The following is a 20,361-nucleotide window of genomic DNA, read 5'->3' on the forward strand; positions in this document are numbered from 1 at the left end:
ACACCGACACCATGTCCAGGGGGTTGCAGATTTAATCACAGTTAGGTTGTTTCCCATGATTTCACCTTAAAACCAGTAACTGATCCCAGCTCTAATGTGTGTGTGTGTGTGTGTCCCTCACCTGGCTGTGTGTGTGTGCTGAGTTCGGTGGTTTTGCTCTCCTGCTCTCTTTCACAGGGTGACTCCTCTTCTGATGACTCACTGGAAAGGAATAAGAAACAAAAAAAGAGGACTAAGAGAGACTGGAAGAGCAGAGAAGAGCGAATCCAGACGTGCCGCATTCTCCAGCCCAACCCCTCCAGCCTGGTGCAGCGTCAAATCATATCATATACAGTACGTCACTGAGAGGTAAGGACATATCAGCTCTCTGATCTAAGTGCTCTGGACCACATCACTGACGTTCGTTTACTGATGCAACGAAATGATCAGAGCACACATACCTTCACGTATGTCTCCCCGGGAAGAGTTCACCCGAGGAAGCGAATCTGGCCATTTACTATGAGGAGGGTATTATATAGTACTATATATATACTATATGTAGCTGCTGGCTGGTCAGACAGTCCATGCTGACCCCAAACACACCTACAATAGACCCCTTAGTGTCAGAACTGGACCTCAGAGTGATGGAGGAAGGTGGCCTGGTCCAATACGTCCAGTCCTCTTTAACATCACGTGGATGGCTGGGCTAGAAGGCGCCCATCCACAGCCTCTCCTCTCACCTTGCAACATAAGCCGTCTTCACAGCTCTGGACACGTTTGTGTAGTAAAGGCAAGGGGTGGTGCCCATGTAGCACGTGCAGGAGGTACGGCTCACTGTGAATTCTCCAGAGATTGCTTGCACTATTCACACATGTGCTAGGGCCTGGCAGGGGGCTAACAGGATAAAGTCCGGGTCACGCAGAGGTCCAATAGCATATTAAGCATTAATAATGGTCCTAATGTTTTGGCTCGTTGGTGTATAGTCAGTCAGTCAGTCAGTCAGTCAATGTCGCCAACAGGAGCTACCAGGAGCAACATTCCTATTCCCTTATAGCTAAGCAAGGCCTGAATGAGCGTAAACACAAAAGTACGTACTTGGCTGTCGACTCGATAGTGGGGTCGTCCAGGGACCCGATGCTGTCCCCCGTCCCGCAAGACTGCAGGACGTCTCCCGAGGGGTCCATTACACCTGCTGTGGACATGGCCAAGGGCTCACACGCGGTCACTGTGGAAACAAGCGGACACAAAAACACACCTGTGTGTTAGGACAGAGCGTCTACAAATCCTAGCAGGCTTCGGACTGAGCTGACCGGCAGCGGGGGCAGTATTAAAGCCGAGAGCTTGGCGGGAGCACAGACTCGCATGTAATAATGTGTCAGGTGTACACACAGGACTTGAGTGACAGACGCTGCTGGGCCCAAGCGCGCTCTCGCTCTTTCCCTCTCTCTCTCGTACACACACACACACACACACACCTGCTGAATGGAACAGTCAGTGACATGTGGTGGTCACATGACCCAACAGATGCTCTGAGGATAAACGGCCTGTGGGTCACAAGACCGTCGTCCGAGTAAGCTGATGTGGTAACGCAGCAGGTCACCAGCTCACCAGGTACTGAGTCACCACGGTTACTCTGAGTGTTTCCATACAGGGCTGAGATACCAGAACTGTAACTAATAGGGAAGCATGTATGTTTGTGTGACAGCACTGGTAGATACACTGTGTGTCCAAATGTTTGTGGACACCCCTTCCAATAAAGGCATTCAGCTACTAACACTCGTGAAAAAAAACCCACAGCTTGTCTAGTCCAGTAGAGAAGTACCGCCAATAGAATAGGACTCACACAATAAACACAATGAACCTATTAACACCATGTTGCCTAATGCCAGGTGTGGGCTAGAGTAGAGAGGTATAACCACCCCCCCCCTCCCTCCCCCTGTGAACTGTGTTCTCTGGAATGATGGTGGTGGAGGAGCTCCATCCAGTGCTGTTGGGATGAGTTGGGGATGATGAGGTGGAGTGGTGATCATCCAACATCCTGACTGCTCAGAAATCTGCTAGATTACCCACGCATTTCGTAATTAACAATGAATGACTAAACAGGTGTCCCAATACTTTTGTCTTTTGTATTGTGTAGCTGGTTGAGCTGAAGCCTTTAATATGTGATTCAGAGACAGAACCATGTTTAAAAGGTTTCGTTCCCAATGTAAAGGTTCTTCACACCCTCAGCTCCTGTACCGAAATGGTTCTTTATGGAACCCATGGCATCCTTCAAAGAACCCTTTGTAGTGGCTGTTTGTGTAATGGGACGAGTCAGGTGAAAGTCATGTCAAGCACTTGTATTAAATCCGGGAGCGCGTTTGAGCAAACAGGTGGATCAACACTTCCCAAGTACTTGTAAAAACTAGGGATGCACCGATCCGATACTAGGATCAGATATCGATCCCGATACTAAGAAAATTAGCTGGATCAGGTATCGGATAATTAGTCTAATCCAAGTCTGATCCTTTATATATAAGCACAATTATTATATTTAAATATTACATTTATTATTTATATTTAAAAGTGACAAACTGAAATTGGGTTTATTAATATTTGTTATAGTTTGTTTTACAATGTTGGTGATGAGATATGGTGGGATATATGATGTATTAATTCAACAATGGTATCGGATCGGTATCGGCCGATACGCAAAGTTCATGTATCGGTATCTGTATCGGAACAGAAAAAGATGGATCGGTGCATCCCTAGTAAAAAAACCTTGTAACGGAGACAGGAGGAGCCACCGCGTCTCCACCAGATGCCAACAAAAACACTGGACACATCCACTTCCATCAGCAGCTTCAAACAAAGCTTTGATGAGTCCACTGTGTCATCAAAGGCCACTCAGCCAGATCAAAGCCAGTGAATTACATAAGTGAACAAATCCTCCTTTTCAGGTATTAAAAACCTAACTGAGTCACCAAAAGCCTAAACTCAGCCCTCCCCCTCTCTGAAAGACAAACACTGACCATGGCCCGACTGTAGCTGACCATTCTGTTCCATATGATGACCGAGCATGTCCGTTTCCCCCTGTTGCCTAAGGTCACGGAGAACAGGAAAGGAGTTGTTTCCAAGCTGGAAGCGCGTCACTGCGTTCCAGAACAATGTCAGCAGACCTGCCGGCCCCCAGCCTGACCACATTCACAGCTCCTCTGCAGTTCACGGCCTCCGCCGCTCTGGACGCCCCACCATGCCCTCATGTTTATTTAAACCTGGCATGCTCTGAAAATGCATACCACCGATTCTCTGGCCCTGTCTTAACATGAACTGCTGGCACAGCGCGGGAAGAACGGACTGTTTAGGACCTGGTCACTGTCACAGCTTATTCCATATTGTGAACTTTGAGCATTGGCTACACACACACACACACACACACACACACACACACACACACACATACATACATACATACATTGGAATAAAACATTACATTCAGAGTTATGTGAAGTTGCTGTTTTGGAGATACATGTTTTTCTTTGGACAGCAATGATGGATTAAACATGTTTTTCTATTTCCTATTTTATGATATTACCATTTTACACATTTTATAACTACTACTATAATTTCCCTATTTGTATTGTCATTGAAACGGCAAGACAAAAAAAAGAGAACATAAACGAATGTAATATATTAAATATATTCTAATAAATATATTAAATAAACAAATGTAATATATTAAATATATTCTACTAAATATATTAAATAAACAAATGTAATATATTAAATATTACATTCGTTTATGATCTTTTGTTTTTGTCTTGTCATTTTATTGGTTTTATTATTACATTGTTTTGTGAAGCACTTTGAGATACATTCCATGTATGGAAAGTTCAGTACGTTTTTACATGAATTAAATCATTAAATAATAATAATACAATTTTATATATTGTATTAAGTAGTGTGATGTTCGTGAACATAAGGGGTAACTTTGCTTATTTATTACTTCCAATTATTATTTTTATTTATTTATTTATTTATTTTACATTTGCACTGAACCCCATTATAAAAGGTGTCTCATGGTGTGGCACAATACAGAAAAAAATATTAAATACACAAATGTATCTTCACTGTTCGACACTAACTTTAATACACTGGTATTTTTTTATGTGAAATTGTGAACATTTGTTTCCTTGTGACTTTTTGTTTTTAAAGAAATGTGAGTCAAACTTCACTTTTCTTAACTTTGGAAACTTAAACCAGTTTAAGGAGGATTGGTTTTATATTACCCTAATGCAAAATTCTAAGTTATTATTATTATTATTATTATTATATCATAAGATATTTTAATTTTAAAAATCATTTTTCTAACCCTAACCCTAGAAATTCTAATTTTAAAAACCCTAGGATGTCAAACTAAAGGACAGAAATGTTAGTTAAATGTGTAGTTAACTGTGCAGTATGAATTAAAGTACTATTAATTAACTCTGAATCTGAAAAACATGGACTCTACACCCCACCCTTCTGCCAGACCTGGTTACGATTCTTCAGGTCCATCAAAATACAACGAACCCAGCGGTTCACAACATAGCAAGATCAGCTAGGGAGCCAGTTTCCCATTGCACCATACCAACTGTTTACCACCACAGAACGTCATTTAGATGGTAAAGCAGCAGTGCATACATTGGGACAAGCATACTTATTGGCTCACTGGCTCAGATTAGTCCAAATGACCAGTACCCTCCAAACCATAAAAGAACTGAATCTCAACACTCAGAACAGCCGATGTACTTGAGAGCAGAGAGGATGGACGCGGATGTTCTTGGACTCTTTTGTCTCCGGGCGCTTCGCTTTATGAGACAGGCGCTGCCCAGTAATGAGCTGAGCATGTCTGGGCTGGGCCCTGAACAACACTGCTAGTCAGAGAGGCGAAGAGGCGGAAACACTTCCGAATTTGAGGCCTCTGTTAGCTATGGTCAGTCATGTGACCTAGCATCTGTCCAGTGCACTGCTGTTGTCGCCAATCAGGGTTTTGCGAGAAGAGGCAGAACGAACAGGCGTTCCAGCACATTCAAACAGCTTACACACTTTACACACACACACACACACACACACACACACACACACACACACACACACACACACACACACACACACACACACACACTCCAATCTAGAACATCTGCGGAGCTCAGGAAGATCAGAGTGTACTGGAGCTATGAGGCTAACAAACAAGGAAGCATCCCCAATCAGGGCCCTCAATTCTACAGAAATGAAGCCCAAACTGTCGGCCATGTTGTCAAATTTGCAACCAGGGTCTGCGCAGAGGAGATGAGAGGCGGAGCCAGACTCGCCTACTCATTTGGTAGACCCGCCCCCTTCTCACAGACCAAGCCTCAGTGTCTCAGACCGCCTTCACTGAGCTTCCAGTGCAGAAGTGGGGCGGATTTCCCCCTGGATTTCAGGTTTGTCCGGTAAGTGGACGCTACCAACGGTAAAAGTGCAGCTCATGGAGGTTCCTCTACAACTTAGCTCAACTCCATGTACTAAACGGGGGGCGCAGACGCCCGGTCTCCTCCAGCCAAGGCTGTCTGTCAATCGCTTCATTCCTAAGTGTAGCACCGCCTTCTTACCCTAGAGCAGAGTAATGGGGTTAAGAACTGATTTCTGAGGGCAATATTAGCACAGGGAGAACTCTCTGCTGGAATTTGGAGACACTGGAGAAGGAGGTTACGGAAATACAGGTGGGCGGAGCTACACATCATACTGCAACCGGCCCGCAGGGGCTAGCCATGTGGTTGCTTCACTTTTGAGAGGCGTTGCGCTGTCAATGCTTTCTACAGTCACTGCGTATACCCCACCAGTTAGCGTGGTAGCATGCTAACTGCATGTTTACGTCCTCACACTTTCGCTGCAAATCATGCGGAGGTGTTCAAAGACCTCCAGGGCTTGCTTATTTGGTTTCTGACACTGTAGGACATTCTGTGATGAGAACAAGGAAAGGCTCTTAAACGTGGCGGTTCCGAATAAGCTGTGAAGAGCCTTCATTCCAACAAACCAGTTCGTCCACAGTCCGTTTCCTGCTCCCTGCCTCTGAAATGAGAGGCCGATGAGCTGAAGACAGGATGGCTGTTTGCTGGCAGCTCAGACAGCTAATTTATCGCAGGATGTGCGTCTGGCCAACAAGAAGCCATCTGGTCCGTGGTCGGCCCGGTCAGTGTGTTGGATGACCACCACCTCACCAAACAATGAGTGCAGCTTAAAGAAGCTGAAAGCAATCATTAGACGGGGTGTCCACAAACATTTGGACATTAACAGTTCTTAATGCAATGAAATGTGGTTCTTCTATGGCATCGCTTAAAGAACCCTCAGGATGTGTGTGTGTGTGTGTGTGTGTGTGTTTGTGGCCAATGAGAAGCCATCTGGTCCAGTGTCGGCCCTGGGCAATGGGACTGCACCCTAGAACGCCCTCACCTGGTGTCGTAAAGCCACATTATTGACGTCCTCCTCAATAATCGACAGTAATCTTCTAGCAGGGGTCTCCAACCCTTCTCTTGAAGATGTACCTTCTCAGTTTTAAGCTCCAAGCATTACTGGAGGTAGGAATGATCAGGATGAGCATCAGGTGGACCTAAAGTGTGCAGATAGGCAGATATTCCAGGGTAGGGTTGGTGACCTCGGCTTTAGAGGGTGCAGGAACGTTCCTCAAAATAGACACGGCTCAGTGAAGCTCTGGAGAAGAGTTTGGTAACTCAGCATCCCCCCCCGAGGGTTGAGGTGATGTTGATGATGATCACTCCTGAGTTGAGTTTCCACTCTTCGCCCTCGTGCCGGGCTGGAAACGCTCCAAGAGGAGCATTAACTAAGCATGCTCCAGAGGATTTATTCTAGGTTCAGCACACCATGGTGCTGCTACTCCATCCCTTTCTCACACACACACACACACACACACACACACACACATTCAATTACATCATTAAATTATTACGAAGCTACAATAGCGAAGAAATATTCTGTGTTTTAGTCTCAATCTGAAATTCTAGCCATTACACTACATTGACAAAAGTATTGGGACGCCTGCTCATTCAGTGTTTCTTCCCAAATCATGGGTATTATAAGGAGTTGATCCTGTTTTTGTTGAAGTAAAGGTCTCTACTGTCCAGGGAAGAAGGCTTTCTACTAGATTGTGGAGCAAGAGCATTGCTGTGAGGATTTGATTGAATGCAATCAGCAACGAGAGTGAGGTTAGTGGGGTCAGGATGTTTTGAACGATCACCATCCCACCTAACAATGGGTGCAGCTTAAAGGAGGGAGAATGCATTTATTAAAAGGGGTGTCCACAAATATTTGGACATACACAGTTCTTCTATGGTATCGCTCAAAGAAGCCTTTGAAAGCAAGTACTGACACCATTCTTATCTTTATCAATTAATTAATCCATACATCCATCCATCCGTCAATATCCCCTGCAAGGTCCTATCCAACACAGACCAAGGGCAACAGATGGGACATGTTCCAATACCAGCCTGAACACCAATCACCCCACACAGCCACACCCATTTCCATCCCATGTCTGCGACACATTAACACCTCAGTATCGAACTGCTCGTTGGTCCACTCTGAGAGCCCATTAGCACCCTGGGGTGAATGGCCAGAAGAGAATGGGTGCCACACTCGACGTGCATGTGTGGCTGAGTTGCAGCCGTCCAGCTGGTTCTTGGCGGCAGTGTTGTGCAAATGAAGAAGACAGCATGTAAATACGGTTAGCAGCCTGCCTTAATCCTCCATCTGGAGCCCCTCCCGGCACACACACACACACACACACACACACACAGTACAGCAGCATGGTGAGAATGTGCAGCACTCATGAACAGCTCAGATGCTAAAGATGGGGTGTTTCTGATAGATGTACTGACTGAACGATAAAATTAAAGCAGCAATATGGGAAAATTTGGGCCGATGCCAATGCTATCAAATCATGTACACGTCCGCTGACATCGATATACATGTTTAAATAATGCAGGAACTGGGACTAAATCTACCTGGTTCAGCTTTACAGAGCACTATCTAGAACATTTATCGACATCAGCTATAAAAGCTGAACCGTATGTCCTCAGTGCTGGGCGATATGACCTCAGTATCACGATTATTGAACATTTAACCTTGATTATGATTAATAAACGATTAGAAAAGCTGGTCGAGTCGCTCAGTTAGCTCCGTTTTTGATCTCTCCTCCATGTTGCCTTGGACAGGTCGGAGCCACATGACTTCACACGTGTTCGTATGTTTTTAAAGGGACAGTATATGAATAATAGCAGTGGGGAAAGTACTAATATAAGTAAAATAAGCTACAGGGGCAAGATTACGGTACAATTCCGCTGTAATCGGGCGTCCCTTTCTGTGCTCAGGTAGATTCCTCAGCATCAGTACAGCGAGAAAACCCAGTAAGGGTTTTTTCTTACTATTGATAGACAACAGTAAATACAGTAGAGTGTATAGCTTCTAAAATATAACCCTGATATGAACATAGGCTGAAATATCAGGGAGGACAATAAAGCTCTGAAGCTGTGGTACTGCCATGACCATCTTCCTCTTCTTCCTCATCATCATCATATGGGGAGTATATACACAGTACGGTACAGTATTCACATCTTATGGAACCTATAGAGCTATAACGGGAATATACTGTACCACACACACACACACACACACACACACACATTATCTGTCTCTACTGTGCAGGGAAGGCTCTATCTTTCTTATATTGGCGCACTGCTGTGAGGATTTGATTGCATTCAGCCATAACAGTGTGTTAGGGAGTTTCAGGATGTTTGACGATCACCACCCAAGTCCCCAGTCTTATTCTACTGGCAGTATTTCTTCACAGGGGCTGGACAAGCTGTGTGTGTGTGTGCATTTGCATTCGTTAGGAGGGGTGTCCACAAACATTTGGACATACAGTATATAGTGTATAGCATATATCATTTTTAATACAATATAATGGATGATATTAAGGATGCTGCCATGCCCATGTATCATCATTCCTCCTCCTCACCATCATCACCACCACCACCACCATCATCATCATCATCAGTGCTCCGTGCAGATTCAGATTCCAGTTCAGTTTAGCATTGACATTCCTTACAGGACATGAAACCAATATAAAATAAAGGATCTAATATATAGACTGACAGCCTATAGAGAATGTCAGCATGCCCATATATCACCATCATCATCATCATCATCACCAGCAGTATGGTGCTTGTAGATTCAGATCCCATTTAATAGAATCATTGAATTAAGCATTTACACTATTACAACAAACATATACATATACAGTATAACCATATGATACACAGCATGTGCTGTAATGGAGGATGCTGCCATGCCCATAGATCATTGTAAGTGCCAGCAGAAGCAGCAGTATGAGGCTTGTAGATTCAGAGGCCAGTTCAGCATCATGTCTAACATACATGTCTAAAAAGACTACGCTATATATGAAAAATATGCAGTGCATTTAAATACTGATTGAAATCCTATTGCTGAATTCATTCAAGGGAAATAACCAGAGGCACGAAGCCTTCTCGGACAGGAAGCACACGTCCAATAGACAGCTTTAGAGCTCTCTCAGAGCTTACAGAAGGACAAACCAGCTTTAAATGACTGGATCCTCCCAAAAAAACCCTCATCACCAAGCCCTCAGCCTTCTTCAGCCTGTCCAAACCACACGGTAAACCCCCCTCCCGAAATGTCAAACCCAGCTTTGTTGCTTTGGTGAGTCACACCCAACATCCCTCGTTCAACCCACTCTCAGCCAGACCCACAAAGCACAAATTCCACTTACGCTGCATCCTCAGAGCCTTCGCCGTTGGATCTTTGGTCGTTTCTCGTGTGAATTTAAGCTCACACACACTGCTCTTTCTCCTCGGTTTCTCCTTCAGCGGAAGCTGAGCTGCTGCTGCTGCTGCTGCTGCTGCTGCTGCTTTGTGGACACAGGGCTTGCCGGCTGCCTCCCGCCTGCTCTACAACTGTGTAAGATCATTCATTTTCAAACTAGGAGCCTCCCCCCTCCTTCTTCCCCCTCCTACTCCCAAAAAACCACACCCTCCAAGGCCTGCTGCCTGCTGGGCCCTCCCCCCACCCGGACGCCAACACCCTGCACGATCCGATTGGCTGAAACCTCTCACACCACAACACTCATCGCCCAAATATGGTCATGTGAGCCCATTGAGAGCATACACTCCGTCAGACACAGATGTATTATAGATAATGTGCTGTGGGGTTACTGTAGGGCAAGGCAGAGCAGATCACGCCGCATCAGGAGAGGCAGCGGCGGCGGCCGGCGCAGCTGCACTGACATCAGCGTAAAGTCGCTCCACGGTGTGAGCATGGCCACGTGTACACACCCACACACACACACACACACACACCCATCTGCATCTTACTACTGACCCACATTGAAGAAATTAATTGTGTCCAAATATTTGTGGACACCCTTAAGCTACATTAGATGGCACACACACACGCAGCTTGTCTAGACCCTGTAGAAGAGAAGTACTGCCAATAGAATAGGACTCTCTGGAGCTCTCTGGAGTGAATGTGATCCTAGTGGCACCATGCTTCCTAATGCCATGGGTGGGCTAGTAGAGGGGCATAACCCCCCCCCCCCCCCAAGATTGAGCTGTGGAGCAGTGCTGTGTTCTCTGGAATGATGGCTTGTGCTCCATTCAGTACTTTTGGGATGAGTTGGGGATGATGAGGAGAGGTTGTGATCATCACCCTGACCTCATCCTGACCTCACCAACACGCTCTTGTCACTGAATGCAATCAATCAAATCCTCACAGCAATGTTCCTTACAAAATCTAGTAGAAAGCCTTCCTCCCTGGACAGTAGAGACAGTCACTCCAACAAAAGCAGGATCAACTCTTTTTAATGCCCTTGATTTCAGAAGAAACAATGAATGAAAGAGCAGGCGTCCCAATACTTTTGTCCATATAGCGAATGAGGCGAATGCAGCGAACAAGTAATGGAAGCTTATGGTGTACCAATTAGCACAGCCTAAATCATCACACACCCCCCTTTCAAGTGTGTGGAGGTCTCTTAATTAACCTCTAAGGTTTCGGACACCGTATAAACACGGGCTAAAGTAGGCTATGCTAGCTATGCTGACACGCTTTGCCCCATGCTTACAGATAACAGCGAGTCAAGCAGTGCCAGACGCCACTTATGCAGGTCTTTTAGAGATTACTGAACACCTCCACTGTTTTTAAGAGAGTATGTGATGATGATGGAGGCCTGCTTGTGCGATGCTATCTAGCTAGCTACAAGCTTATATGATAGGGTGACCATACTAATAGCTGCGTGACCCCCTCACACACTGCCACAGTCCTACAAATTAGATCTACTGAAGCCCCCAAGCCACAAACTCCTACCCACGGTGGAGGCCTAGGTGTCCACCCCAGTATCCCTCTTTTATAAAAACCAAAATATGGTCACCCTATTATACGAGGTTTTAGCTGCACTGGCTTGGTAGCTCCAGTGTAGAAGTGAAAAAAGCAAAGTTCAGACACCAAACGTGTCCCGGTGGATGGACTGCATTCTTAAAAAGACATGAGAGCAGTGGAGAGCACAGTCACTTGATTGTTGCTTTCAAAGCTTTTAAAAGGGTCAATCTACCGCATTGATCCTGGTGTCCATCTCAACTTGTGTCCACTTTTGATCGTTTGATGGCCGAGTGAGCTCATGTACCAAAAACAGTCCAAAATCACGTTGACCGGAGTGTTTTTCAGCCTCCAGCCGATCAAAACCAGACCAGGAAATCCTTCAACCTTATAGGTTATAAAGGAACTGCTGTGGGGTGAATAGGTAGACAGCCATGCAGTGAAAATAGATCAGAGCTTTTTCAGGAGTTAACTTGCTAGATAACTAGATAACTTATAATAAATATAAGTGGCTTCCAGGATCTAGAGAAATATCAGCTGATGGTCGATCAGATATTTTGGCTGAAGGAAAACTGAAGAAATTCAGATAAATGCAATTAACAGAAATGTAATTTAAATAATTACAATTATTGTAATGTAAATGTAATTAAACTTAATTAAAATAAAAGTAAATAAAAGTTAAAACCGCCCACATTGTACATCACAACAATGCTCATTGAAAATAACATAAATGATAACTTTTTTTTTTTAGTTCATTTAACTTCATTAAATTAAGTTCAAATTTACCATTTTATTTGACCTATTTATTTTTTTTTTATTACTGCCTAAACTATAGGTTTTCTATGTTTTCACTCTTATTTATTTAATAATTTATTGATGCATTATCTATGTTTTGCTCTTTGACTTATTATTATTTTTTTTACTATTTTTATGGTTTGCTTACTTTAGAATTCTACTTTTTACTTTAACTACTATAATTTTTCTTCATTTTCTATCTTGAATTTGACCTTATAGGTTATAAACGAACTGCTGTGGGGTGAATAGGTAGACAGCCATGTAGTGAAAATAGGACATTTGTGTCCGCCCCCCCAAATCTGGACATTGAATCTTCATTGGAACAATATTGAGAGATGGAGGTAATATCACTGAATGCCAGAGGCAGCCCTATCAGAGCTTTTTCGGGACTTAACTTGTGAATATGATTCAAGTGGCTCCCAGGATCTAGAGAAAGATCAGCTGAAGGCCGATCAGATATTTTGGCTGAAGGAAAACTGAAGAAATTCATTTAAATGCAATTAATAGAAATGTAATTAAACTTAATTAAAATAAAAGTAAAAATAGTATTTTTTAGTTTATTTAACTTCATTAAATAAGTGTGTTCAAATTTACCATTTTATTTGACTTAATTTTTTTTTTTTTATTGCTTTAACTATAGTTTTTTGTTTGTACTCTTATTTATTTAATAATTTATTGATGCATTATCTGTGTTTTGCTCTTTGACTTTAGTAAAAAAGTAAAACAAGCAGAAAGTTAAAATCACCCCACATTGTACATCACAACACATGATAACTTGATAGATTTTAACTAACTTATGATTTCGGTCTGTTTTAGTTCATTTAACTTCATCTAATTAAGTTTCAATTAAATTTACCATTTTATTTGACCTAATTATTATTTTTTATTGCTTAAACTATATATATATATATATATATATATTTTTTTTTTATTATTATTATTTTTTTTTTTATGTTTTCACTCTTATTTATTTAATAATTTATTGATGTATTATCTATGTTAATTTTTTTTTTTTACTATTGTTATGGTTTGCTTACTTTATAATTCTACTTTTTACTTTAACTACTATATATTTTTTTCATTTTCTATTTTACCTGATGTACCAAAAATGTATTTCATGTTTAAATAAATGTTGAACTGAATTTATTACAACTTTAAAATGTGTAGAATTAAACCCAGGTGCAGAACATCAGCTGCAGATGTTTCTGGAGGAGCCGGTCTTATTTAAACCTCAGACTTTCAGTCTGGTCTGAGAAGCTGTCAACAATCCTAAAAGGTCATCCTAAAAGGCTTTTGCAGACACAGTTGATGTGAAAGTACATCATTCACCATCAGAAAGAGACCAAACAACCTCCAGAAACCATCACAGCAAGCTAAAATCACTCTCTGTGACACAGATATACACCAGATTAGCCTCGTAGCTCCAGCACAAAACCCTAGAAGCGATCTTCAGACCACTGAAGATTTTGGGCCATTGTGTGGTGAACTCTACTCCGTTAAAGGTGCTGTATACGATTCTGGAAAACACTGGTGCACTGTTCTTCAAAGACAGCAAACACATCACTAGCGCAGCGTTAGCACGCCGGCTAACGGCATAGCATTTCGAACCATGCAGGAATTCAAATATTCCCACTTTTAAGATCTTCATGGCCATAAAAACCAAAAGTTGTACGATCAAATACCACAATGTTACGTTCTAGAGAGCAATGCCATGGCAAGTAATTAGCATTAGCTAGGTTAGCGTTAGCAAACTGTTGCTGCAATTGCTGCTGCTAAGCAAACCAGCTGTGATTTTCCATCACAAACGTTCAAAAATGGACAAAACACTGAGACAGGTGTCCTATCGGACCTATCCAGTGAGATCTTTTCCTTATTGGCCGTCTCTTTTGGTCAGCTCTCCTTGACGATGCGTGCAGTTCAACGCACAGCTAGCAAGTGCCCGATACATCGCCTGCCCTGCCCCTCCCATTTCCAGTCCTGTGCACAAGCAAGAACGCCCCTATGTCCCCTTCTTTGGGCCGAGGACCAATACAGACCATTTTTCTCCAGTGCGCAAACAGAAAATAAACACTGAAATTTACAGAAAGCTCCTTTAAAATACAGAGTACATTGACCTGGGGTGCAAGGGTCCCATACGGAGGACACGGCCCAGCCTTATAATGCAGGCCCCACTGCCAAAACACAGCAGAGAGAGGCCCGTCCTCAACACTGAGGACACATGTTCAGATAAGGGATGCTACGAGCAGCTGATTAAGCACACAAACAAACCCAGAGGCTGATTCAGAGCCTAATATTAGAGCTGGCAGAGCTCTCGCGGGCTGACTCCGAGGGAATGGCCTCAGCCCGGACAGCTCATTCCTGACTTTCCGCTTAAATTAAAAGCAAAGTAAAATTAACTCATCCGAGAGCCGAGAAACACAAGATGACTGTGGCCTCTTTCTTTAGCGCCTGCTCGGCTGTCCACATGCAAAACAGGGGCTAACGCAGCCTAATGGAAACCACAGTGCTTTTTTTGACCTACTTTGAAGTTTGTGCACGTGTGTGTATGTGTGTGTGTGTGTGTGTGTGCGTACACGACTTCGCCTCAGATGCGAAACGCCTTAGTGTAGAAAGTCATGCGAGCGTGAGAAGTGAGCTTCTGACCCGAGAGGTCAGTTTAAACTCTGACAGAAGCCTGACAGAATCCTACTTCTGTGGTAATATACACACACTTAATGGACAAAAGTATTGGGACGCCTGCTCTTTCATTCATTGTTTCTTCTGAAATCAAGGGTATCAACAGGAGTCGATCCTGCTTTTGTTGGAGTAGCCGTCTCTACTGTCCAGAGAGGAAGAAGGCTTTCTACTAGATTTTGGAGGAGAAGCATTGCTGTGAGGATTTGATTGCTTTCAGCGACAAGAGCGTGTTCGTATGGTCAGGATGTTGGATTTCTTGGAGTTCTTCCACTGCTCCACAGCTCAATGCTGGGGGGCTTCATACCCCTCTAGCCCACACCTGGCATTAGGAAGCATGGTCCCAATAGGTTCATCTAGGTCCTATTCTATTGGCAATACTTCTCTACAGGGACTAGACAAGCTGTGTGTGTGTGTGTGTGTGAGTGCATTTGCACATCTGTGTCAGCATTAGAAGGGGTGTCCACAAACTTTTGGACATATAGGGTCGGTCACTTTTCTCTGAGCGTTTATCGTTTACCGACCTTTCAAAGATCAAAACTGGGCATCTAGGTGCAGCCAATCAGACTGAAGTGCGCAAGAGAAGGCGGAGCTTAAGCTGTGCACCAGCCGCTGCCCACTTTTCCTGAAGGCCCTTCACCTCTGAGGGACTTTATTTAAAAAAATCAAAGAGTATGGTGAACTTGATTCAATTAAATTCGATTCAATTCATTTTGATTCGATTCAGCTTGAATCAATTGAATTGATTTTTTGGGTTTTTTTGTGACGAAGCAGCTTGTAGAGAGCAAAGCCAAGCGCAACAGTGACGAGCAAACCTCCTACAGAGCGAGAGGAAGAAACACGGAGAGGAAACTCCACTCAAAGGGGGAACCATCCTCCTCTGGTCTTTTCAGTATCGGTGGAGAACTGCGGAAGAGCCGAGCGTTTAGGTGACCACTGCATTACAACATCTGCATTATATTACTAATTTACTGCAGACGTTACATCCAGGTGTATTTCTACACTCTACGAGTATTTATGGATCAGCATCAGCAGATATGCACATTCACTACATGTCCAAATATTTGTGGACACCCCTTCTAATGAATGCATTCAGCTACTCTAAGTTGCACCCATTGCTGACACAGATGTGCAAATGCACACACACACACACACACAGAGAACTAGTTCCTGTAGAGACAAACTGCCAATAGAATAGGACTATCTGGAACCTGATAAAACAGGTGCCAGGTGTGGGCCAGAGGGGTATAAAGCCCCCCAGCATTGAGCTGTGGAGCAGTGGAAGAAGTAAGCACTGTGTTCTCTGGAATGATGGTTGGTGCTCCATCCAATATATTTGGGATGAGTTTGGGAGTTGAGGATGAGGATAGGGATGAGGAGCTCACCAACATGCTCTTGTCAATGAATGCAATCAAAATCCCACAGCAAATGATCCTCCAAAATCTAGTAGAAAGCCTTCTTCCATGGACAGTAGACTCCAGTTAGTCCAACAGATGCAGGATAGACTGTTTTTAATTTACTTGATTTTAGAAGAAACAATGAACGAGCAGGTGTCCCAATACTTTTGTCTATATAGCGTAGAAACTGTTATATATATATACACACACATGCACTCAATGAACAAGCAGGTGTCCCAATACTTTTGTCCATATAGCGTAGAAACTGTTATATATATATATATATATATATATATATATATACACATACATACACACACACACACAATGAACGAGCAGGTGTCCAAATACTTTTTTTTCTATATAGCATAGAAACGGAGGATTCTGTGGGTGTTATATATAGACAAAAGTATTGGGACACCTGCTCGTTCATTGTGTGTGTGTGTGTGTGTATATATATATACATAACAGTTTCTACGCTATATGGACAAAAGTATTGGGACACCTGCTTGTTCATTGTGTGCATGTATATAAATATAAAAACACACACAGAATCCTCAGTTTCCACGCTATATGGACAAAAGTATTGGGACATACATATATGCCTCTTTCCTCTTTCCCAACAGATTCTGAGTGGACCCCTAACGAACCTTCTTTTAATATTTGTTTAGCATTCATCATTTGCCTGAACGCCACCTGGGTCTGTTTGCTCTGGACTACTCGGTTGTGTCTATTTATGATAAGATAAGGACAGAGGTGGAGCAGAGGGTGTAAAATTCGGTAGGGTTCCTTTGTTACATGAGGAAGGAAAAAGCTGGTACCATGTCGGCCTAGAGATCTGACGAAGAACTACAGAGATCTAGACCGGCCTTAACCAGCTTTCTACATAATATAAAACACTGTACACTGATCTGCCAAAACATTAGTACCACTGACGTCTCCTGTCAAGCTGTGGATATATTAGGCAGCAGGTGAACAGTCAGTTCTTGAAGGTGATGGAGGTGCTGAAGCAGGAAAAATGGACAAGCGAAAGAATCTGAGACACTTTGACAAGAACCAGACTGTGAGGTTCTAGATAATGACTAGAACGGGTCAGAACATCTCCAAAACATCAGGCAGAGCAGGTCTTGTGGGGTGTTCCTGCACAAAAGTGCTCAAAGAAAGATTAACTGGGGAATCTGTGACAGGGTCATGGGCACCCGAGGCTCATTGATGTTCATGGAGGAAGTTGGTAAAGAACATTGACCCCTGCTAAAAAAAAAAACAAACAAACAAAAAAACCCCAAGAACATGACCAGGTCAAACTGGTCAAGTAGCTGTTGACAAGCATAGGGTATGTTGTTGTTAGATGGTTTAGCCGGTCTACAAGCATGATGAACCCGATCACGTTAGACAGCCAGTATTGCCAAGCTGGCTTGACCAGCATGACCGAGCTGGCTTGGCCAGCATGACAAGAATTATCGAGCTGGTTTGACCACCATGGCCGAGCTGGTTTGACCACCATGGCCGAGCTGATCGACCAGCATGACCGAGCTGGCTTGACCAGCATGACAAGAATTATCAAGCTGATCAACCAGCATGACAAGAATTATCGAGCTGGTTTGACCAGCATGGCCGAGCTGGTTTGACCTGCATGACAAGAATTATCAAGCTGGTTTGACCAGCATGGCCGAGCTGGTTTGACCTGCATGACAAGAATTATCAAGCTGGTTTGACCAGTATGGCCGAGCTGGTCTGACCAGCATGACAAGAATTATCAAGCTAGTTTGACCAGCATGACCGAGCTGATCAACCAGCATGACCGAGCTGGTTTGACCAGCATGACCGAGCTGATCAACCAGCATGACCGAGCTGATCAACCAGCAAGAACATCTGAAACCAGCTACCAACAAATGCCGCAATTGAACCAAATTTATTTATCAGGAACACCAAGCAAAGGTCCTTTAGACCCTTTGAGGGGTCTTTACACTCACACACACCTTTATTCCAAACACTACACTGATGTTTGTGAAGAAGAAGAGTGACTGATGCAGAGCCTTTAGAGCCCGCAGATGGTGGGGAAGCACTCAAACACAAGGGTGGTAAAATATCTTCATTACTTATTTATTTCTTATGCAAAATCCAAACATCTAACATTACAACCACCAGACGACCATCTGTGGATCAGCTTCACATCAACACAACACAAAGAAGGCCCACACTGTCCATTTCGCCTCATCACACCTGGGTCAGGCATTCAGTATTTTGACTACTTGCTGAAAGCTGAGATACAGCAAACACGCTGGACTGCCTGGGGATTCCCACGGACCTAAACACACACACATGCTGCACATTTCTCTTTCATTTAAAATGACACATCATAAGAATATAAAGATGCTCAGCTATTTAAAGCACGCAAATCCCCCTTAACCCATCGGCAGACCCCCATAAGCCAATAAACACCTACATACTGCAGAGTCCATCACATCACTGCAGAACAGATAAGGCTATTAGTGGGTCATGTTGGCCATGGATCGCAATTACACTCTGCTAAAACTACTTTTATATCACACACACACACACACAACATAACATCATTGGAAATGCTTTTTTAGTTTAGACTTAATTAGTCTTAATTAGGTTTAGTACTAAAATAATAATAAAAAATACAAATGCTATTAATTTAGACAAATACATTCATATATCAAAACATATTTCTGTCAAATAATAAGGAAACAGATCGATATTATTTATATATATAAAATATAGTCGCTCATTAATATCATAATTGCCCAGAATCAAGCGATTAAAAAGGACACCTTCAAAGAACTACAGGACTAGGACTGATAAATGTCTTATTTTAACAATCCTTAGTAAAGTGAAAGTGGTAAAAACAAAAAACAAACAAACAAACAAACAAAAAGTAAAAGAAAAACACATTTATAGCATTAAATTTGACTTTTTGCCCAAAAACGTGGCTTTTTATTCTAACTCTCCGTTCCACCTTAAATTCTGCCGCAGCTCCATTATAAGCCCCTACAACGGCAGCAATGTAAGCGCTGCGTTTTTAAGGTGGTATTGAGAGTTGGGCAGTAACACACGCTACTTCTGGTTTCTATTGGTTTCTCCAAATAATAAACATTAAATTGAGCGTCAGAATCAACTCATAACACAAAGCTTTATGAATAAAATTGTAGTTTAAATATTTCCATACTATAGATGATGCTGTGGCGTAGTGAAGTAGGCGAGCTAACTTCTACTTACCGATGAGTTCAGCACTGAGAGAACCGAGGAGCTCCACAGGCCACAGGACTGTCTGTCTGATGCTTGTTTGGACCGGTGATCGGACCGAGCCTCGGCGCTGGGGGATGCTGTTGTCTGAGGCGGGCTGGATTCGCTGCTCAGACTGGAGGAACTTCAATCACACTCACTGAATCTCTCTGATATAAGGAGCAGAAGCGCATGTGGCGCCGATAGCCGCCCACACCGAAACCGGCGCGCCGCCTGTCTGTCAGAGAGGGGAACTGCAGCCGAATCTCAACCCCTACTTTGACACACCTGAGATTGAAGTTCACCTGGTGGCAGGTTTAAAAAGAGTTTGCAAGATTTAAACGACTATAATGAGGTTAGATTTTAGTTATTTATTTGTTTGAATGGAGGTTGTAAAAAAAAGGCAGGCTTGGGTGTTTTTTTATTTTGTTAGTTTTTTACACTAAACGTGTTTAAAGACTTAAAAAAAGCTTTTATTTTTTTTTATCTTTTCTCATGTCGTATTTTATATATATATATATATTATTATTATTATTATTATCTTTTTTTAATTCTTCCATTTTCTTTTTCTTTCTTCTCTATAAGGCCTAAAGGAAAGATCAAAAATGAAGAAAGAAGACAGGAAAAGGTAAGATAAATAAATAAATAAATAAATAAATAAATAAATAGAGAAGAAAGAAAAAAGAAGGAATACATGAAAGAAAGTTGTTATTTATTTATAATACGTTTTTATAAATGTTTAAATAAAATGGAGGAAGTTTATATATATATATATATATAAAGGTAAAAAAGGTAAAGGTGCACGTATTTGTCACTGTACAGCGAAATGTGTCCACTATATATATAT

General features: G+C 42.7%; 2 protein-coding genes across 3 annotated transcripts in view; both read right to left on the reverse strand.

The window, feature by feature from the left end:
- The window catches only part of mknk2b (MAPK interacting serine/threonine kinase 2b), a 318,007-nt gene extending 307,083 nt beyond the window's left edge, over positions 1-10,924 (reverse strand). The window contains exon 1 of the mRNA XM_072681352.1: positions 10,921-10,924. The gene's annotated coding sequence lies outside the window, so the exon portion shown is untranslated. The remainder of the gene's footprint in view (positions 1-10,920) is intronic.
- acsbg2 (acyl-CoA synthetase bubblegum family member 2) overlaps positions 1-19,664 on the reverse strand; it is a 43,864-nt gene extending 24,200 nt beyond the window's left edge. The window contains exons 1-3 of one of the 2 annotated variants that reach the window (XM_072681350.1): positions 19,509-19,664; positions 1,075-1,204; positions 122-201 (exon numbers count right to left, since the gene is read on the reverse strand). In XM_072681350.1, the coding sequence (XP_072537451.1) occupies positions 122-201; positions 1,075-1,181 (187 nt within the window). In that variant the 5' untranslated portion in view covers positions 1,182-1,204; positions 19,509-19,664. Of the gene's footprint in view, positions 1-121; positions 202-1,074; positions 1,205-9,802; positions 10,025-19,508 lie in introns of those variants that run through there. The other variant, XM_072681349.1, reaches the window with a different exon arrangement.
- Positions 19,665-20,361: the final 697 nt, after the last annotated feature.

Source organism: Salminus brasiliensis, chromosome 6, assembly GCF_030463535.1.
Source record: "Salminus brasiliensis chromosome 6, fSalBra1.hap2, whole genome shotgun sequence".
In the NCBI taxonomy this organism is placed as follows: domain Eukaryota; kingdom Metazoa; phylum Chordata; class Actinopteri; order Characiformes; family Bryconidae; genus Salminus; species Salminus brasiliensis.